This window comes from Notolabrus celidotus, chromosome 14, assembly GCF_009762535.1.
Source record: "Notolabrus celidotus isolate fNotCel1 chromosome 14, fNotCel1.pri, whole genome shotgun sequence".
Lineage (NCBI taxonomy): Eukaryota > Metazoa > Chordata > Actinopteri > Labriformes > Labridae > Notolabrus > Notolabrus celidotus.
Window position 1 is genome coordinate 19971454 of NC_048285.1, and position 20056 is coordinate 19991509.

The 20056-nt window shown below is 39.6% G+C and overlaps 1 protein-coding gene across 4 annotated transcripts in view; it reads left to right on the forward strand.

The window, feature by feature from the left end:
• Positions 1-9743: 9743 nt before the first annotated feature.
• Positions 9744-20056, forward strand: part of dyrk1ab (dual-specificity tyrosine-(Y)-phosphorylation regulated kinase 1A, b) — an 11675-nt gene continuing 1362 nt past the window's right edge. The window contains exons 1-12 of one of the 4 annotated variants that reach the window (XM_034701814.1): positions 9744-10597; positions 12373-12442; positions 14102-14298; positions 14606-14698; positions 14848-15036; positions 15277-15424; positions 15525-15811; positions 15978-16124; positions 16462-16602; positions 16724-17027; positions 17321-17445; positions 17777-20056. The exon at positions 17777-20056 is cut by the window's right edge and continues 1362 nt beyond it. In XM_034701814.1, coding sequence (XP_034557705.1) covers positions 12430-12442; positions 14102-14298; positions 14606-14698; positions 14848-15036; positions 15277-15424; positions 15525-15811; positions 15978-16124; positions 16462-16602; positions 16724-17027; positions 17321-17445; positions 17777-18364 — 2232 coding nt within the window. In that variant the 5' untranslated portion in view covers positions 9744-10597; positions 12373-12429 and the 3' untranslated portion in view covers positions 18365-20056. Of the gene's footprint in view, positions 10598-11039; positions 11418-12372; positions 12443-14101; positions 14299-14605; positions 14699-14847; positions 15037-15276; positions 15425-15524; positions 15812-15977; positions 16125-16461; positions 16603-16723; positions 17028-17320; positions 17446-17776 lie in introns of those variants that run through there. The other 3 variants (XM_034701815.1, XM_034701817.1, XM_034701816.1) reach the window with 3 other exon arrangements.

The window sequence follows — 20056 nt, forward strand, 5'->3', positions numbered from 1 at the left end:
TTATGATGCCATGTCTTTTACTGGGTTTTTCATGTTTGTGGCTACTTGAAACAACACATTAAGAACCAATGCTGGGTGATATGTGCTCCTTCCTTGCAGACCACTTTCAGTGGATTAAAGTTTTTACACAGCAGACCCACATAACATCTGAGACATCTGCCTTGTGTAAGTGCAATCAAATGATCCAATCATTGTGGTTCTCTCTTGCATTCACACCAAACGTGAGTGAAGCAAATTATATGTGCAAACAGTGTGAATGGTGCAAATTCGTGACGCATTCAACGCTCCACTCGCTTTGTTCACTCCATTCGCATAGTCACAAGATTTGAAAAATCTGAACTTCAGCAAATAATTCAGGCGGAGGTCCATTCATCTGGATAATACAAAACAAATACATTATATCTGTCTGCAGCTTCCCCGAACTCTGTGACGCTACTTTGTTTTTTTGGGGGGTTTTTTGGTTGCAAGAGTAAACAGCAGCTCGTTTGGAGTAAAGTAAGAGAGGAAGTCGGATTATATGGTAAATTGTGAAAACCTTTGTCTGTTCCCTGATTCCAGTGGTTGTTCGGACATGTTAGCACTGCCCCAATTAGCTTAACTGGCTTCACCATTAAATGTATGCAAGCTCAACCTTGTTTGATGACAACAGACTGGAGTGGCATTTGAAGGGAACCAGTCCCCAATTGAAGATTTACGTCTTCTGGCGTTCGTACACAAGCTATTTAAGTGTTCATGTCTGGTGGGACACGCAACGTTATCTTCTTCCATACATCTTTCTCTTGTCTTTCTCTCCGCTCGTTGTGGAAGGTAGGATAGGCTGAATCTTAAAATAGGATAGATAAATATTATCCTACCTTCATGTTAGGTCTTTATAAACAATAGAAATAGAGAGTATGGTTGGTCGGTTGGTTGGTTGGTCCTATGTTTTCCTTCAAGGTTGAAAAAAAGTTGGGAAAAGACCTATGTGGTAAAATTCTGGACATTTCAAGAGCAGCCTAACATAAAATGTAGTCTTGAATTTATTTGACAAATTATGGAGCCTTAAATCAAACCTCTGAGGGGGTTTAACTCCAGAGTAATGTCTTCGTTTTAGAGAAGACCCTATTCTGAGATACTTAGATATGCGGATCACTTTGGGATTTTTGTGTAATTTTTTTAGAGCATGACACTTAGTTTTCCATATAAGAGACTTTTGACAATTCCTTCTAATTTTTATGAGTACATTTAGATGAATAAGATATGAACCCTAAATAAAAAAAGTTGCTGTAATTATATTTGTTAAAATAAGAATTGTTTATAAATACCTTTTCCATACATTAGTTATATCCATATGTGGATCCCTCATCATGGTTTATCGTGCAATGTTATGAATTCTAAATAAAATATGTGCCCACCTTTAAAAAAAGAAAAAGAATCACTTCAAGCTTAAATAAAACCATTTGAAAACTTTTTTGCAAAACTCAATAATAATAGTTCATAAAGAAAAATAAACCTCTGTCACCTTCATGCTTTCTATGGAATCCCTGAGCTAACATGCTTTAGTGATGAGTGAAATCTTGTTGTTTTCTTGAGATCTTGACTTAATTATATAATTATTTCAAGAAACGAATTCTAGTTTTCTTGTGATATGAGGATCATTTGTAGATCTAGAAAACAAATCTAGGCTTGGTCACTGTGATAGGCCCGACCACTAATTTAGCTTCTCTGTTTGTGCTGTACTTTTAACTGTGGGGATACCTGTTAAGTTCATCTGGCAGTGAGTCGAGATCTCCAGAAAATGGCTAATATTAAATAATTATCCCAGGAAAACACAGTAAATAACATGTAGGCAAGGCTTCCAGTTTCCCGAGTTGGGATGGCAGCTTGCGAACATTGCAAGCTTGATGCTTGGTACTTAAGTTTCTTTGTGAGTTTGAACATTAGACATGGTTTGACAGAGGTCATGTATTCATGTTGCAAACCTTTTGTTTAGGCTTTCTTCCTGTTTATGACTGACTGTTTCTTTTCGTGTTGTGGCTGCATGCTGCACGTGATACAGAAGGTGCTGTGGTCTACAAGTCATCATTAGTGGTCACTGATCACACTCTGAGACACCGTTAGCAAGGTTAGCAAGTAAAAAATAGACTGCAATGACATAGAAGTGAGCATGACAGTACTCTACGGAAAAAGTGTAGCACAATGACTTGCACACTAGTTTTGACAGAGCCATCATGGATGTCTAATGAAAAATAATGTATGCATCATTTTCAGATTAAAAAATGTTAACGTGTTTTTATAATCTTGTCAATAAATGACTACTACATCCAATGATGTCCTTGCTATTTTAATTTGGTTGACATATTTTGCCTTTTAGTTATGATGCCTTGATGTTTTATTGTATGTGTATGTGTGTGTGTGTGTGTGTGTGTGTGTGTGTGTGTGTGTGTGTGTGTGTGTGTGTGTGTGTGTGTGTGTGTGAGAGAGAGAGAGAGACAGAGAGAGAGAGAGAGAGAGAGAGAGAGAGAGAGAGAGAGAGAGGGAGATAAAAAGTGCATACATGAATTTGTGTTACTTTGGTTGTGTAAATTGTGTACAATGGTGGAAAGAAGCCAGGAGGACTTACTTAAGCTCCTATTTGGCACAGTTCAAGGTACTTGTACTTTGCGCTAGTATTTCCATTCTTTGCTACACCCCAATGTTTGTGTAGGTTCCCATTCGCCCAGGTCATTGTAATTCAAAGTTCCGTCCTAAAGGCAGCAGGATTTGGTTACATTTCTTGAAGACATTTTGCCTCTCATACAAAGGACTTCCACCGTGCGCACAGTTTACTGTCTGTACCTGTGTTTCATTATCCAAAGTTTTTTGCTTATGTGCAGACGGGTAATGAAACAGTTTAGTGCAAAACTAAAGGTTATTCAAATACGAAGTGCCCACATAGACTGAAACATGGAAGCCCACTATACACACAGCACGAGTAGCTTGTTTTGTAGTCTACTGATACATTGGTCCCTCTACTGTGACTTTCTTAGCAAATTGCATCAAAACATACTTCTTAAATGCTCAGTTCTGTGCTGTGAACTCAAACAGTGGTTACTTGTGATCATTGGTGTGTGTGATCATTGGTGTGTGTGTGTAACTCCTGTTACAGTGAGAAGTGGGAAGGGCTGAAAGAGCAGAGTGTACTCACTAAGGTCATCTCTCGGGGGTAAAAGAAAATTAAGAAACCCCTTGCAGAAAATGGGCCTTTAGTGTGTGTGTGTGTGTGTGTGTGTGTGTGTGTGTGTGTGTGTGTGTGTGTGTGTGTGTGTGTGTGTGTGTGTGTGTGTGTGTGCATATGTATGTGACTGTAAGCCCGTTCCTGGGAAGCTCCAACATGCAGCCAGCAGCTGGGCAAAAAGCTCAGCATGGTGCAGGACAGTGCGAGGGCCCTATTGGAACCCTAGCGTTAGATATCATTCTCAGTACATCAGACTAATTTTTAATTTACAGGCTTGTGCCCCATGAATCCCAAAACTCACCAAACTTGGAATAAACACCAGGTTTGGCGAAATTTTCTCTCAGCTGGTCTGGGAATGCCTCAGTATCCTCCCAGAAGAGCTGGTGGAAGTGGTTGAGTCGAGGAGTGTCTGGGCTTCCCTGCTGAGAATGCTGCCCCTACGACCCAGACTCAGATAAGCGGAGGAAGATGGATGGATGGTACAGGTCTGGTGAACATTTTGATATTTTACGGATTTTGCATTTAATAAAAGCTCCCTAAAATCTGCTCAATACTACCTTCTAAAGTTTTCTAAAAGCGCTCCCCGCAGAGGTATTGTTCACCTTGATGCATACAATTTTTTTGACATCAAGACCTCCAAAAGAGGAGGTCTGCCATTTCTATTTGAAATCCAAACTGACCATTAATTTGGTGATTTATAGGGTCCAAACTTGATAGAACTTCACCTAGGGGTTTTGTCTAACTCCAACATTGGTCGGTTTGTTTTAGACACATTGAAGACTTAAAGTTGTCAAAGGTTTTTGCATTTGTTAAAGTGTGTGGGTGTGGCATTGGGTCAAAGTTGGAATTCTTTTTGCCAATTTGCCAAAAACTTTAAATCTTAATAAGTCTTAAATATGATGTTTGATCCTGGCATGCATATTTGTCCTGGGCTGAACATACCTACATGCTACTGTTAACCTATAGTCATACTGCCCAACATATTTACTTCAAATGTGGTCAGAAAGAGCATACAGATCTTGATGAAGCCTCAATGTTTGACTGTTAGTTTTTGTTGAAGGGTTTGTCTCCAGAAAATCCTCAAACTTCGACACCTCACCATAAAACATTAAGTTATTGTAAATCCTCCATACAACATGCTATCTGTTTGAAATTTCATATACATACTCAAGGTCCTCCCCTGAACAATTTTACACATTTTGTTCATGGTAGGAGCACTGCCTGTTTGATACATGTGGTATCGACACCCTTATACAATTTTCAATTTGCTGTCAATCTTAACTGTTTGATTAATGCATGGTCATGAACATTCGTACCGATCATCATTGAATCGAAGTCATGTCCCCACCTACACTGTTTAATATGATTAAAACTACACATGTATGCTGACAGTCTTGGCCTAATCAGGTCTACATCTACATTTGGTTCAAGGTGAGAGAACCAACTACTGATGCAGTGTTGCAGCTGCTACACAAACAGCTTCCCCACACCTTGTGGTTGTGTCATGCCAAATGTTTCTTTTTTAAGTTATATTTAGGGGCTTTTTTGCCTTCATTGACAGGACAGCTGAAGAGAGACGGGAAATGTGGGGAGCAGAGATGGGGACAGACACAAAGTGAATGGTCGACTGTGCCGGGAGTCGAACTGGCGACCTCTGCGATGAGGGCTATAGCCTCTATACGTGGGGCGCTTGGACCGCTAGGCCACCAGCCTCCCGTTATTTCAATCATGTGACTATTTTGCTACATATATTTACCCGTTACATGGTAAATAGCCCTCTGAAATTTTAACTGGCAAACTGTAATCTTTACACGTTTGCCCCTTGGCAGTGTTAATTTCAGACCCTGCATTATCTAATTTTGGCTCTATTTTATTTTTCATGTAATTTTTTTGTATTATATTTCATTTAAAATGTTCTAAAAAAGAAATCTGAGCAGTCCTGCACACCTTAGCTGTCATTGCTGCACTTTAGACAAGGTGTTCAAGTTCTTTAAGTTCTTAATAAAGAAAAATAAACATGTTTCGCTTGTTTCCCTTACTGTTTGGAAGATGTTCAAACTGAGACTCCAAACTGAGAACTGTACCGAACCAGTTTTTTTTGGATCATTAGACCCTTAGTGCCCACAGTTTGCAACAGTGCTCACAGTGTAGAAAATACAGCTCATTGTCAACAACTGTATCCACAGTTTACAAACAGTACCCAGATTGCAGGATGAATCTGTGGCATGGATTTTTAAACAGAGACTTCAGATTCATGCATGGCTCTTTTTTCCTCAGCTGACACCAGGAGGACTGTGTAACAATATCGACTCCTGTACATTGGGAGATATTGACTTTTAAGCTCCACTCAATATTTACTTGAAAACTTCAGAAACACACTCTACTGAGAGTTAGAAATAATCCAACCTTCAATAGCTGCAACTTTAAAAGTGATATGCACACATTAATGCATCATCAAAGAATAGCATGTTATAACAACATGTTACGGGACAGGCCAATCTCCATAATAACCACTCCAGCTTCAACAATTGCTTAAAATTGAATGATCCTTTTTATAACATGAATTGGGCTGTGGTGAAACCAAATTAGTTGTGAGTTTTTAGCAAGAGAGACTTGCCACAAAATTATACTGTTTAAGAGCTTACTGCAAGCTGACTAGCTAGAACATGCAGTGTCGTCTTTGAGTCAGCACTAAACTTCAGGGCTATGACAATGTATGTCACCAAACCTGCTTTATATCACCTCATGAATATTGCCTCAGTTTGACCATCATGGAGAGCTAATGACTTTAAAATGCTTTTACTTGTCCCTGAAGCACTTCACGGTCTTGCAAAGCCTGCTTGACATACCTTCAATTTATGGACAAAGGAGTAGGAACTCAGTCCCTCTGGCACAAGACAATGTTGCTCCAAAATGCAGGACAGTAACTTCTGGTGAGGCAGCTTGAGTTTTTGCACCTCAGGTCTTTATTGTTGTAGGTCAGTTTTATTTCATTTATTTATACTAATACATAGATCTATTCTAATATCAACTCTTTTTCACTTTATTGCATTAATGTTGTAAATTTTACCAATTTTACTTCCTGTGTGGGAATGTCTTGAATATTTTAATGTTGGTATTCATTTTCTCAGATTGTCAGCCATCTTGAATTACAAAGCTGTGCTAAAGGACCAATAAAAGTTAGAGTGATCAGTTAATTGAAGGATAGACTCATTTTAAATTTAGTGTAGCTTAGTTACTTGCTAAAATGAAATAAATAAAAGCATTTGTAAAAAATGATATGATACTATATAACATGGAAAAAAATATGTTCCAATGGATCAGACCAAATGTTTGAAAATAATGGACATTTGGTTTCTTTCTATAGTTGATTTCCAAAAAATGTTGATACCAATAATGAAGTAGATGCAGTTAAATGCTGTTATAGTGCACAACAAAATGAATGGTGGAAAAATCATGCAAAGCATCAAAAAGGCCAAGATGATTCTAGACTGCTTCAATATTGAAAAATGTCAAGTGCCAGAGCATTAGAAAGCAAGCGTACGGGCCTGCAGTCACAGTAGACATCTGTAAGGGATTGCGGAGTTGGACATCAGTAAACGTATGTGCAGTTGGAAGTTGGAGTTTTGATTGGATCTCAGCTGTTATTGGGAAATTAAGCAATCTCACCAGTGAACGTTGTTCTTCGTGTCATTTATACAAATTTTAAGAGTTGATAGACTTTTGGAGTTTAATATTCTGAACTGCAAAGTTTTTAATCAATTTGGATATTTCAAATTGAGAAAAGTACAGATCTTATAAGATGGATAATATCAAGTTACTTCAATAAATCTTTAAAAGTTTGCCAATTCCTTTAAATGTTTATATTGTTGTTATTCTCATTTTGAAATACCTGAATTGATTGCAAGTTTTGGAGTTGAGAATATTAATCTCTAAATGTCTATAACAATCTTAAAACTTGTGAAAAATTATGAAAAATGAAATGTTGCAATGAAAAATAACATTGACATTGCTTAATTTTCCAACTTCTAACTGCTCATACTCTAATGGGAGTCCAATTGCTCACATGCTGACATAGCTTCACTGTGTCTGACTCTTGATTTAAAATATCCAAAGTTTAATCTTCTAAAACTTGCAGTTTAGAATATATTCCAAAAGTCTTACAACTTGTAGAAACAGCACAAAGAAGAACAACTTGTGCTGGTGAGATTGCTTAATTTCCCAATGACAGGAAGATTTTACTTCCAACTGTACATGTACTATCTGATGTCTTGCTGCACACAAGCTTACAGACATTCATTGTGTCTGTAGATAGGTCCCGCTCTTAGAGTGTATATTATAAACTGTCCCCATAACCTGCTGGCTGTAACAGACAGTAACTTATGTCAAAGACCTACAATAATCAATACAGGGACTTTAAAAAGCATCAGATTTCTCTCCATCAACATAATCTTTTTTGGAATGAAACCAGGGCTTCTATAGGTAACTCTTACTTTTTACGATCTTGATATTTAAATAAAACTTGTAAAATAGGCACATACATTCCTCTCATTTTCTGTCAGAATCCTGACTCCACAGATAGTCCTATGATGGGAAAGAAAGTTATCACTCAGTGGTACATTGTGAATTAACAGGAAAATACATGTTCCGTTCATATTTTTGTAATGCAAATTGGTTGCAGTGATTTTACACTTAGATATTCAGAAAGTTGCTTTTTACTTGTGTTGGTGTGTGTATTTTAATTTCAAACCATGCCAATACTGGTTATTTAAAAATACCATCACCATAGAACAGCATGTCTTAAATTGACAATTTCACTCATATCATCTTGACCTGCTGTGGAAGGATGATTCAGGGAAACAACGTCCAGTGCTGTGTGCAGTTAACTGTTACCACAATCTGAGATGGAATAAGGACCGATTTGGGGAAGCAACGGTGTTACTGTAATGTGGGAGACTTCTGAACACATAAAGCTAAACCTAAAACATGTGAGAAACTACATACCACAAAATATAGCTGTATGTAACATCCTTCTTTTCACTTTTTGATATAAGGGGCTGGGCTCCATTAAACAACAAGTTTAACATTTTTCAGATTTGTCTTCAACAGTAGTCAGGTGCCATGCCCATACCTACAATAAAACTGGTTTGTCTTGCTGTATTCAATCCGAAAGAACATTACGGTGGCCCTGAAGTGCAAATCACAACGGCAATTCAGAAAACACAACGGCAAATCAGAAAACACTACAACATTAACCAACTGACATTAACCATTCTGATTTGCCGTTGGGTTTTCTGAATTGCAGTAGTGTTTTCTGATTTGCTGTTTTCTGAATTGCCGTTGTGTTTTCTGATTTGCTGTTGTGTTTTCTGATTTGCCGTTGTGTTTTCTGATTTGCTGTTGTGTTTTCTGATTTGCTGTTGTGTTTTCTGATTTGCTGTTGTGTTTTCTGATTTGCTGTTGTGTTTTCTGATTTGCTGTTGTGTTTTCTGAATTTCCGTTGTGTTTTCTGAATTGCAGTATTGTTTTCTGAATTGCCGTAGTGTTTTCTGAATTGCAGTAGTGTTTTCTGAATTGCAGTATTGTTTTCTGAATTGCCGTAGTGTTTTCTGAATTGCTGTTGTGTTTTCTGAATTGCAGTATTGTTTTATGAATTGCCGTAGTGTTTTCAGATTTGCCGTTGTGTTTTCTGATTTGCCATTGTTTTTTCTGAATTGCAGTAGTGTTTTCTGATTTGCTGTTGTGTTTTCTGAATTGCAGTATTGTTTTCTGAATTGCCGTTGTGTTTTCTGAATTGCAGTATTGTTTTCTGAATTGCAGTATTGTTTTCTGAATTGCCGTTGTGTTTTCTGAATTGCCTTAGTGTTTTCTGATTTGCCTTAGTGTTTTCTGAATTGCCGTTGTGATTTCTGATTTGCCTTAGTGTTTTCTGAATTGCCTTAGTGTTTTCTGATTTGCCTTAGTGTTTTCTGAATTGCCGTTGTGATTTCTGATTTGCTTTAGTTTTTTCTGATTTGCCATTGTGTTTTCCAAATTGCCGTTGAGATTTGGACTTCGGGGCCACCGTAGAATATAGAAAAATGACAGAAATTAAGATATTATTTCACTGAAAATGTGTTCAGAAATGTAACATAAATTATTATGAGTTATTGTTATATTTCAAATTGATATTATGTATTTATTATTATTATAAATCTCTATTAATACACAGTAAAATAAGCATTCTTGGCCTTTGAATGTGTTAAATGATTTAGCCTACTGTCTAAAACATTATTTTAAAAAAGGAATTTAGAAATTGCACAAACAAAACGACTGTGAAAGAAGAAAGTTATCAATAAGCCACACCATTGACAGTGTTGAAGGTTTAAAATGATATAGATAAACAGAGTCTGAAGAAATACAGCTCTGCCGGACGGTAGCAACAGGCCAAACAAGGTTTTAAAGACAGACAGGGACACCACTAGAGTTATATGTGTCCTGTAACTCTGGCCAGTTAGATTTTATTCGTCATTGGTACATCCGGGTACTTCATTTTTTGATTGACAGTTGCCATGGCAACAAGCTAGAGCATCGCCATTTTGTCAGGAGGGTTTTTTTCCCAGCTCAGTCTTTTCAAATGTTCTCCCTTCCCGCCGGAATAATGCTGTCAGTGGATATATATTTGACGTTTTTGGATATCGAATTGCGTCTAGTGGATCGGATTGAGAAGATCAGGAGGCCGACGTTTTAACATAGTTGAAATAATTAGGCGGCGCCGCACTAACTCAGTTGTCCGTGTCTCTGGTCCACCGGGCCGGTTCACTGCGCAGGTTTGGACCGCGCGCCATTTTGTGAAAATTGACACAAAATTCCTAACCAAAATTATCAGAGGACACGGATTCTGTTTCATGTTTAAAATACTCTGGATTTAACCGCATTGTCGTATTCATCGAAGTGGCCGACGCTAGATTTGCAAAGACATCGTCAAATCAGAATTTGGCATAACGTTTATTTAGCGGTAGCTAGAACAGTTAGCTTGAGGCTAGCCAAAGAAGCTACAGCTAGCCAGGGCAGGTAGCTAATGTTAGCTGCGTTCATTTTGTCAACTAGCTAGCCAGTTCGCTAAGGTTAGCTAGTAAGTTATGCGTGCTAACTAACGCTAGCATGTTGCTAGTCATCAGCTGATAGGAACGTTAAGCAAAGTTGCATTGATCGCCAATGATGTTAATCAACGCTTGGGATATGGAGATTGTTTTAAATCTGGTTGGCGAATAATTTGGGAGTTTGCCGATCAGAGGACGGGGGATTGGATTTATCGTTAACATTACTCGCTAACCGTGCAGGGAGGGGAGAATCTCAAGCTGGATAAGTTTCCTCATCATACAGGTTATTGGACTTTAAATGAAGATCGTGCCATCAGAGGTAAGCAAATGTACAAATATATATGTGATGTTAAGGCTCATCTGGTAACCATTTACGTTGAGGCTATATTATATGTAACGTGAATGGTTAACAATGATGGACGCGACAGTGAAGTTAAGAACGGTAGCCTGTGGTATGGCGGCTAGCTAACATTTTGTGGCGGTGCTGACTCCAGCGAAGCCTGCGTTTACATTCGCCTGCAGTCAGTAGGTCAACGGACTCATTTTAATGTTAGACAGGGGCAGTTATCCAGGTTGTTGTGGGCCAGGAGGGGAGCAGCGGACTGTGTGGGCTTGGACGAAGAGTCATGCTGGCTCGCTGTAAACGTTAAAGCTAACCCAGCGATATTAGACCCTGTCATTGTACGACTGAAGCGAATGTAGCCGTTAGCCAAGAGGTCCATTTGGTTTACTGTCAGTGCATTTTATGACTGAATTACTGTTAAAGAGGTGGTTGGAATTTTAGACTTAGATAGAGCGGATGCTCATCTGTCTAAAGCCCGGTTGCTAATTCGGCTAACCTCGCTAATGGTTAACATTGACTTGTTGACGAACCAGCTGAATGGGCCCCACAACCCGCTGGCTGAACACAGCGTCACTAGCTAACGCTGGATTGGTGAGAGATATGCTGCTTGTCCCGCAGTTTTCAGGGTAACGTTAACGACGACAACGTTAGCTTGTTAGACTGCTAACGGAATACGTTTGCCATTTATAAGAGGAATTGGAGGCACACACGGACGATATGTAGCAAAGAGAGGACGCGAATTAACACTGAATATGCTTTCTAAATTCCAACCATGACGAGATCTACCCCATTATCTGTAAGTACAGAGCCGCTCGGGCACCGTCTTTTATACACGCACGTTAGGCTTTTAATTGTTTTGGATGGGCTACATTTGATTCAGCTCCGGAATGGATCTAATCATTTGGGCGTGAGAAGATGATGCTTGTTACAGAGGTGTTTAGAGCTCTCGCTTATGATATGTTACGGCTACTTACAGCAAGCTAGCTGTCGTTATATTTACACCTAAATGGGCCCGTTGATGCCGTGATGAGCAGAGCCAGGAAAGGAACTGTTCATATGTCAGTACTGAAAATGAAGAATAATCAAACGATTAGGGGAGAGGAAAAAGAGCTACAAGTGCGACAGAATGATAGCAACGTTTTAAAATACACCCTGATTTTCCCCATAATAATAAATGGTTTAACAAAAGGCCAAATTCACCTTATAGATTTATATACAGGTCTGTTGTCAGGTAATTTTTTTATTTTGTAAAATGGACTCAAACTAAACTTTTTCACTTCTTTATCAATTTGCATACTTGTGTTCAGTAATTTTAACTTGGCACCCTGTTTTCCTGAGCAAATTAAATAAATTAAAATTTTAATCACAAGAATAACCAGTTTTGATATTTATTGTAAAGTTCACACCATCGTGCATCCTCATTTGTTTTGTCAAGTGTTAGTTGATAGTCTGGGCCTTCCCAAGTGGAGCATGTCTTAAACTGTTTACATGAGTCTCATACTTCTGGACATTTTCTTAACCTTAGCATTTATCTCTGATCAACAAGCAGCTTGACTTTATTTGAACTCCATCTTATTTTAAATAAGATGCATTTCCCCCCAACAGTTCAAACATTTACCTCAGGAGCACTTTGTTCAAAGTTTGGGGGTGTCCTCTGATTTTCAGGAGGCCCTTTGATCCCTCATACAAAAACTCAACCATTATGACACCAAAGGTGCCCTATGATCATGATCTGTTTTTATTCTTTGTAGTGGGTTGTGGTTTGCTGCTGGACTCTCCTCCCAGGATGATATGAAATTTTTCAGGAGATGATGCATCCAGGTTAGCTGCTATACATTAAGCCTTAACCCTTTGGTGGGAAGTGGTGAACCTAAGATCTTCTTCACTAACACTTTTCTTTTCTTTTTTTTAATTTGACATCCTCGCTCACAAATATTAAGACATTATTCAGTTGGAATCTGTCAATATTTAATATTGAACCTTTATATAAAAAAAACAATAAAACATTGCAATTTCTTTTTAATGCAGATTTTTAATGCTATAACAAAGTCAAACAAAATTGTCTGACATCATTCTTTAAGGTCCCAGCTAAACACAGGGAAGTAGACTGTCTAGTCATCTTGACTAACCAGTCATATTATTGTGACAGGTGCATTAAATCTAATAAATGTATAAAAAGATTAACCTAATTGAATTCAGGATTATCAAATTTAGCTTGATGAGTGTTAAAGTTTTTTAACATTAGAGAAAGATGCATACCTGAAACATCAGGATTTTTAAAACAGTTTTTATTCAAAATATATAGAAATATAAAATATATATTTTTAAAATATATAAATCAAAAATATGAATTTAATATTTCTAAATAAATGTATTTAGATATATAGAGTATAGGGAATATGGCTGCTTGAAATAAAACCTTTGCCTGTGCTCTATCATCTTACAGTTCCTCTTATTTCTGTCAGTGGATGTGTATTTTTTCCTTTTTCAAAGCTGGGTCAGCTTTCTAATGCTCTCAGATGGAGTGCAGGTTTTGGGCTGTGCAGCTATTTTGCTGTCAGGCTCTTGTGTTGAAAGCAGCGTCTAAGTGTGCCAAAGTTCAATTTTATTTCTTGTTTATTTCTTGTTTTCTCATTGGAAAATGGGAGCAGCTCTGCCCTGGCAACAAAAGTAGGCTATTTGCATACTGCGTTGTGATTGGTCTGTGCATTGATGGGCTTGCCAAATCACGCTGTATCTCTGTGGTGATAGGCTATGCTAATTAGGTGCTGTTGCTGGGATTCTGAATAGTGGTTACTGTGTAGCACTGGTGAATTGTGTTGTCTGGTGAGAGATGCTGATAGCTGAACATGCTATTTGATAATTTTTTGATTCCTTCTGGCTTAAAATGAAGGATGATTCACTGTATTGTGTGGAGATGCTTTCTTTTCTTCCCTTTTCACTGTTAAACCTGCTGTTTTACTCCATTTTACTCACAAAGGTTTATATATTTCTGCTATACTTTAAATTGTGGTCATCCTTTGATGCATATTTTGACATTACATGTTAAACAAAAGATACCATGTATTAATTTGACATTCATCTGTTTAATAAATTGATCCTTGTCGTTTTTTTAATATTGTATGATCATTTTTGTCTCTGTTAAATTATGAACTCGATAGTTTCAGCATACCTGTATTAATCACAAATGCATAATTTGCATTTTGCATGTAAATGTTTTTATTTTAAAGGCAAATTCAGACATTTTCATTTTAAGAGAATCCTCACTGCTTACATGAAGCAGCATTTAAAGCATGACCCTTATGTACAAAAAGTAGCACAATTATTCATCTTTTTATTGTGTGAGCTATACATCTGTGGTGTGTGAGAATACACACAGCTGTTTTATACACTATCCCCCTTTTTCCTCTTTTGTCTGCTTTTGTTACATGCAATGTTGGATGGAGGTATCATGCTCATAGCAGTATTAATTTCTTCCAGGAGGAGAGACTTCAGCATGCAAACCTTCGTCCGTCCGGCTTGCGCCCTCTTTTTCTTTACACACTGCTGGTCTTCAGATGGCTGCTCCAATGCCCCATACGCACCAGCAGTACAGTGACCGCCACCAGCCAAGCACTGACCAATCTGTTACGGTCTTACCGTACAGCGACCAGACACCACAGCTCACTGCCAATCAGGTACACTCACCCTGCCCTACCGCTGATGTTAGGTTTCTTTTAGTCTGGATATGTAGTGTTGCGAGGATTGCTATACTTAATGTGATATGAAAGTGTACTTCCCTTTTTTGCTGCTGTCACCAGGCAGAGTAGCAGCTTGTCAAATGTTATTTCAGTGCAGCCATGTAATATTGAGCAGAATATATTGTATGAATGGCCTCTTAGATTTAGCAGTAGCAATTTAGAAAAGGCCCCTGATGCTTACAATGTGCTGTGCATATTGTTTGTTTATTAAATGTTGTGATTTTTTTTCTGTTAAATACTACAGAGGCACATGCCCCAGTGCTTTCGTGACCCAACTTCAGCTCCCCTGAGGAAGCTCTCCATTGACCTTATCAAAACATACAAACACATCAATGAGGTTAGTTCTGTTTTATTCAATGCATCCATCCATAATCATCTGTTCAATTACAATGAAGAAACTTTGAAAACTTTGAACATTTAAAGAGGAGTGCTGCATTTTGATTACAGTGCGATGATGTGGAGTGTTGTGTTTTTTTTACCTTTCAGGTGTATTATGCAAAAAAGAAGCGACGGCACCAACAGGGTCAGGGTGAAGACTCCAGTCACAAAAAAGAGAGGAAGGTCTTTAATGATGGCTATGACGATGATAACTATGACTACATCGTCAAGAATGGGGAGAAGTGGATGGACCGCTATGAGATTGATTCCTTGATAGGAAAAGGATCGTTTGGACAGGTGCATAATCCCAAATTACACCTGATCATACAACACGTTTGGGAAAATGTTCTTGATGAGGAAACGAGTGATAGTTTTATGCCTCTTTGTATGGATAACCTCAAGATATTGAATGCTACCTGCTGAAGATATTTCACGTTATTGATTGTTATCATGAAACAAGACCTGTCTGATTTATCAGTGGGAGCCATTAGATGGACCCTTTTTTCATTTGTTTGTTTCTTTTTGTTGCATGTTCAGGTTGTGAAAGCATATGACCGTGCTGAGCAGGAATGGGTCGCCATTAAGATCATCAAGAACAAGAAAGCTTTCCTCAATCAAGCCCAGATTGAAGTGCGCCTCCTAGAGCTCATGAACAAACATGATACTGAGATGAAATACTACATCGGTAATCATTTTCAATCATTTTAATTTTCAACTGACAAGACCTGTAAAATAAATGAGAAAGCCTTTTTACTTACATGGTTTCACATTTTTGTTTTCTACAGTTCACCTAAAGCGTCACTTCATGTTCCGGAACCACCTCTGCCTCGTGTTTGAGATGCTTTCATATAACCTGTACGATCTACTCCGAAACACCAACTTCCGTGGCGTCTCGCTCAACCTCACTCGGAAGTTTGCCCAGCAGCTATGCACGGCGCTGCTCTTCCTGGCCACGCCTGAGCTCAGCATCATCCACTGTGACCTGAAGCCTGAGAACATCCTCCTCTGTAACCCCAAGAGGAGTGCCATCAAAATAGTGGACTTTGGCAGCTCATGCCAACTGGGACAAAGGGTATCTTACTGCTCTTTTTTCCTTATCAGCAACAAGATGAATGTATGCAGGAATGTTTCCTCAGAAGTCTTTTATAGTTATTGCTAGTATATGTAAGGCGTAATGAAAAGGGAAAACAGACTTAAGCAGCACATGAGAGTCTGATTGTTTGTGCCTTCTTTTGTAGATATACCAATATATCCAGAGTCGCTTCTACCGTTCCCCAGAGGTGCTGCTGGGAATGCCCTATGACCTGGCCATCGACATGTGGTCCTTGGGTTGCATCTTGGTAGAGATGCACACTGGAGAGCCTCTCTTCAGTGGAGCCAACGAGGTAAAAGAAAATTAACTCTGCTGAGAGTGGTCCTGTGTGATGTCTTTTGATATGATTGAGAATAAAATGGTTTAATAAGTGATAGTTTTTACCTGATGTCTTGTATACATGTGATTTCACAGTTTGATTTAGGAAGAGTTCACAAGCTCAAAAGATATCAGGTTTTTAAACTGAAATCTATGTTCTCCAGTCACTGTGGGCATTTGTTTTGGGTTAAAGATTTCAAAAGACAGGTCTTCATGGGAAAGTACTTTGGATGTTTAAATGGATCCAGTTCGGTAAGTAAGATGCAGATATTCACTATAAATGTTAACCATATTTGTAACGTCTTTTGCAGGTGGACCAGATGAACAAAATAGTAGAGGTTCTTGGTATCCCGCCTAATCACATAATGGACCTAGCCCCAAAAGCCAGGAAGTTCTTTGAGAAGCTTTCGGATGGGACATGGAGTGTTAAGAAGACCAAAGATGGCAAAAGGGTGCGCATTTTCTTCTGTTACAATTAAAGCAAAATTTGTTTTGAACCCAAGTGAGACTTCTTATAAACAGTAGGCACTGCTGAGTAAATCTCTTAATCTTTGTGTCCTCTGACTTAAACAGTATAAGCCTCCAGCCTCACGGAAGCTCCACTCCATCCTGGGTGTGGAGACAGGGGGTCCAGGTGGCCGGCGGGCGGGAGAGTCTGGCCACGCTGTTGCTGACTACTTGAAGTTCAAGGACCTGATCCTGCGGATGTTGGACTATGACCCTAAGAGCCGCATCCAGCCCTACTATGCCCTGCAGCACAGCTTCTTCAAGAAGACTGCGGACGAGGGGACCAATACAAGCAGCAGCGTGTCAACGAGCCCCGCTTTAGAGCAGTCCCAGTCTTCAGGAACCACCTCCAGCACCTCCTCGAGTTCAGGTGACTGCAGCCTGGGAGCTCTGAGAAGATGTGATACCTTGCTGAATGTTGGATGTGTTGTTTGATAACAGTTATAATGTTCTACCTGGTTAAGGGTATTTATTTGGTGAAACCTTCCATCAAGAATGTAAACTGAAGCATTATTATTCATTAAGCATATTATTAAAAATATTCTTTAATATGAATACATTCAGACAATAACACTGTGCTCTGTGCTTTAAATAGACTTTAGCATTTGGTATATTTCATGTTGTTGCTGAGGATGTATCCGTGACACTTCTGTTAACCCTTAGGAGGGTCATCTGGGACAAGCACCAGTGGCAGAGCAAGATCAGACCCTACCCATCACCACTTGCACAGTGGAGGACACTTCGGCACGGCCTTGCCTGCCATTGATGGTGACAGCCTCTGCCCACAGGTCAGTGAGTCACCCAGAGTGGGAAGTACATGATATATTAGTGTATTTTGGTGGATATGGATGGCATGTGCACGAGGGGTGTTTTTTTAATTTGGAATTGTAAGACATATTCTCAAAACCAGTGATGAATAAGTGAAATATTTCTGTTTTGCCAGCAAGGTCAGGAAAACCTTGTCATGGGAGTTCTGCTAACTCATAAATACTAATTTTGCAGACGAAAGATCAGATTGTCTTTGTTTGATTTTACTATGACTGTAAACTATAAAGTCAAACCCTTAATGCAGCAACTATACGTCACATCTGACTCCTTGTGTTTACTTACCGTTGACAGGCGAGACAGCCTTACCCACCGCCACTGGTGTGGGGAGGTGGCGTAGGACCGGAGTCCGTCACTGGAGAGACCCACCCAGTCCAGGAGACCACCTTCCATGTTCCCCCTCAGCACCCTAAGGCCCTGCATCCCCACTCACATTCTCATCACCACCACGGGCAGATGATGGCCACGCGGCCACGCCCACGCCACTACACCTCCCCGACACACAGCTCCTCGACACAGGACTCCATGGAGGTGGTTCATGGCCATCTGTCCATGACCTCCCTGTCTTCCTCTGCCTCCTCTTCCTCTACATCGTCCTCTTCCACTGGGAACCACGGCAACCAGGCCTACCAGCTCCGCCATTTGCCCGCCGGAGCCCTTGACTTTGGTCAGAACGGTGGGCTGAGCATGGGGCTAGGTGCCTTCTCGAACCCACGGCAGGAGACTGGCATGGCAGCGCACCCTGCATTCTCCATGGGCACGAACACAGGGCCCGCCCACTACCTAGCGGAGGGCCATCTGGGCATGAGGCAGGGCATGGACCGGGAGGAGTCTCCAATGACTGGAGTGTGTGTGCAGCAGAGTTCAATGGCCAGCTCGTGACTGCACTGACATTTGGCTGTGTGTTCCCCCCTGTGCGTCATTTTTAAGGTGGTGTTTTTTACTACAAGGTGTGTTGAGAACAAAAGCTGCTCACGTCAGAAGGGAGATATCACTGAACCGCTACTACAGAGAAAAACCTTTGTTAAAAAGTATATATGTAATTTTCATCAGTTTTTTTTTGCAATCATTAGGCACAAAATAATACTGCGGAATAACCATAGTGAGATTGAGACATCCATCTTACCATTTCACCAGTTTCATGTAACCACCAAGTAATCACCATATGGTATTATGTGGCAAAATCTTCTAAGGAGCATTTCAGAGCAAAGTTTGAAGCTGTTTCGCAGGTAGCTGTTGGTGATGAAATGCTCGGCGTCCTCTTTCGGTTCAGACCGTGGACTGCCTGACATTACTGTTCCACTGGTTCTTAATTATTTTGCCCTTTTTAAGTGAAATTTCTCGTAAAAAAAGCTGCTTGTAAATCCTGTAGCTTGACAATGAGGGGGAATGTTTGCGGTGATATTTCTTGTTGTTGGTCGGTATTGTGTAACTCTCGTCAAAAGGGGAGCACATAAGCAGTGGAGTCCCTATAGCGTGTGCTGGCCGGGTGGAGAGGAGACCCCGCAGGTGGATGCTGACACCAACTGGGTCAAAAGGAGAGGGAGGCACCACCCCTCAGGCCTAGAGGCCCCCGTAGTCCTGCGAGCTGCAACCGGGCCCGGCACAGATGAGAGCAGCAATGGGCGCGGGAGACAAAAGGATCCAGCCCAGTGAGAGGAAGACAGTCAGCGGCTGGTTCTAGATAACCCTTTGGCCTTATGACTCATGGACTTGGAATGGGATGGAGCTGGACATTATCATTTGAATTAAGATGGCTTTTCTCTATTTTTCTCTCTAGACAGCCCTTAATTCTTTAAGGAAATTAAAACAACTTAGAAAAGGTAAATAAGAATGGTAATTTGAGGCCTTTCTCGACAAAGATTTCTTCTTCAGCAGGGCCCCACATAACAGGGTCTTATTGTACACAACAACCTCCTAAACATTACTTCCTTGAAAATCTTATTCACTGGTTAAGGATTTCGCAGTGGAAAGAACTATCTATTCCAGAGTCTACCCTTTTATGTTTCGTTATTTTTCCCTTTTGCATGTAGTTCCTCATCAGAACCACCTGCACAAGTCTCTCCATCCAAAACATGGAAACTGAAGAAAAAAATGAGTTAAGTGACTGCCTTTTTTCTCCTCAAATTATGCTGTGAATTTTACAAGAATTTATTTTCCCTTTGGATATGTTTTTATACCAAAGCAGTTGTTTTATAGCATATAGGTGTCTGTAACCAATAATGTAGCAGTTCACCACTTTGACGCAAAGTTTATCAAGATCTTATTTTAACGTCAATACAAACAGCTGCAATATATTACTTTAGCAAAACTGGAGACCGTTGTTGAGACCGTTGGCTATTGTGTATTCTGGCCAGATTTGTTTGCAACGTTTTACCAAAACTGTTTCCATATTAATTGGTAGATTATTTTGGGAGTCTTTTAAAACTTTGGTATGTTAGAGAATTTGGTAGTTACTCTGCAGGCTCCGGAGTAGCAAGATAGAAGCTGATGGTTAAAAAAAAGGAGACTAATGCGTTCTATTTCTGTGTCGTCATTTTTCTTTTGCCCCCATCATACTATTTCAAAGGGTTT